General features: G+C 43.3%; 1 protein-coding gene across 2 annotated transcripts in view; it reads left to right on the forward strand.

Moving 5' to 3' along the window:
* Positions 1-2,218, forward strand: part of SARC_08372 — an 8,010-nt gene that overhangs the window by 1,557 nt on the left and 4,235 nt on the right. For both annotated transcript variants that reach the window (XM_014297652.1, XM_014297651.1), the window contains exons 2-4: positions 556-803; positions 1,519-1,613; positions 1,997-2,139. In XM_014297652.1, coding sequence (XP_014153127.1) covers positions 556-803; positions 1,519-1,613; positions 1,997-2,139 — 486 coding nt within the window. The remainder of the gene's footprint in view (positions 1-555; positions 804-1,518; positions 1,614-1,996; positions 2,140-2,218) is intronic.

Consider the following 2,218-nt stretch of genomic DNA (forward strand, 5'->3'; position numbering starts at 1 on the left):
GTGTGTTTGTGACCATGTGTGGTTTTGTAAATGTGTGGTCGTGTACGTGTGTGGTATGAACATATGTGCTAATGCACATGTGAATTTTCTTTGCGTGCGTTTGTGTATGAGATATTTTTGTTTTCTGTGTGCATTTTACATGGTAGGAGCACGGTGTCGCCCATGTGTGCGTATATATCGTTATGTGGTCGACAAGAATTTTTTATATAAAATCAGCGTTTATAAGGGGCAGCTGTTATCATCGTTCGGACAGGGGAATTATACAGAGATATCTGTACGTGCATGCGCTTCTGAATCATATTGAGACGGTCAACCGTAACTCGGAAGAAAGCCTATTCTTTAGATAGTCTGATCTATTCTCTACCTACATGTCTAAGACGGTCTATGTGAAATTTGCGCAGGCGATAGAAGGATCCTTCAAACGACTACCGACACACACGAAGCGCAAAAACGCACATATATATATATATATATATATATATATATATATATTGATATCTGTGAATAAACCCCATTCTAAAAATAGACTGCCCTCTTACCTATCCACACCAGCAGACGGAGCGTCGACCGTCGATGTGACGCTCTCGCAGAAGATCGGAGAGATGTTCAAGCGCCTGCCAACGTACAAAAAGCGCAAGACATCGTCGTCACGAAAGATACCACCCCCCCACACCACCACCAGAAGTACCCACGACACGGAAACCAGTGGCAGTGTTCAATTGGTTAGGGCGTCAAGCACGGGTGTAACGCCGTACACGCCTGACGCTGAGGATAGCCCGTTGGGGCACTCCGAGCTGGGCGACGTATGTGTGTTTTAGTGGCCGGGTTGTGAACAGGATTTGAGTCAGACCATGCGTGTGTGTGTTTGTGTAGTGTTTATCGTACAGTCGCTGGTTGTATGCATATACATTCGGTGTGCCACAGTAGAGACATCATTCACGACTGATGCTGAGGATATCGCATTGGCGAGTTCCGATTAGATGACGTTTTTTTATGTATATTTTTTGTGTATCTGTGTATGTGTATCTGTACCTGTATCTGTATGTGTATCTGTATGTGTATGTGTATGTGTATATGTATGTGTGTGTGTTCTAAAGTTTAGTGTATGTGTGTGTGTGTGTGGTGTGTGTGTATACGTATGTCTAAGTGTGTATATATGTGTATGTTTACGTGTGTATTTATAGAGAATCGGTTCGAAAATTGCTGAATGTTCTACGTCCACCTACGCACTGCCACGCATCCCCATGTTTGTTCAAGAAAACACGAACATACCAATGTGAACAACTATACCTAGACTATAAAAGGGAGCGTTTGTATACCCGGGCAAAGCGTTGTGTGCGGATTATCTGTAGGCTGCAATACGTGGTCACAAAGTCAAACGTTGGACAGGACTTGTACGTGAACTGCAAAACGTATTCATACCGTCCGGAGATGTGGTGGTTGTACTTAAACTATAATCCATTATCTCGCAATCCAATCCGTATTATTAAATGCAAAGTACTCTGCGTGTTTATACAGTCCGGTGATGTGGTGTATGACGATATTGCTGGACGCGAAAAGATGAATCGGCTGAAAGACGACCGCAGGAAAGCGAATGCGCGCTTCCATTTGAGGTATATGTAGATTATGTTGTGTTGTAGGTATCCGTAGTCTAGGTTTGGGCGGATTGTTTAATCGGGATGTGTGTGAATACTGCTTTCCATGCATGTGCTGACTATTACCCTAGACCCTAAAAACGCTAAACCCTAAAATCCCAGAACCCTAAAAAAAGTCATTGTGAATCTGCGAATTAGTTCGCGTTCCTAGAGATAAATGGGTTGGATTGGGCGTTAGCTTCGAAGCGCAAATCGCATGTGTCTGCAATCGTTTCTTTAGTCTATCGCACTTCTTGGTACATGGTGTGCACTATACACCCATCAACGCAGTTATCTTTGTTGGTGGTAGACGGTTGACACTGTGCCTGCTCTCTCTCCCTCTCATACTCTTTTTGCGCCAGTGCTTTCTCAACGGACGAGAAGAACAAGTTGATCAACATTCTCGAGCCATTGGGCATTAAGGTGATTCAGGGCGAAATCTACGAGCCGTCGTGCACGCACTTGGTCGTCAAGACACCCAGTGGGAGTGAGAAGTTCCTTGCGGGTAGGTTACCATGTACTGTTAGTATATATATATATATATATATATGTATGTATGTAAATATATGTATATATATGTATAT

The sequence above is a fragment of the Sphaeroforma arctica genome (assembly GCF_001186125.1).
Source record: "Sphaeroforma arctica JP610 unplaced genomic scaffold supercont1.748, whole genome shotgun sequence".
Classification (NCBI taxonomy): domain Eukaryota; class Ichthyosporea; order Ichthyophonida; genus Sphaeroforma; species Sphaeroforma arctica.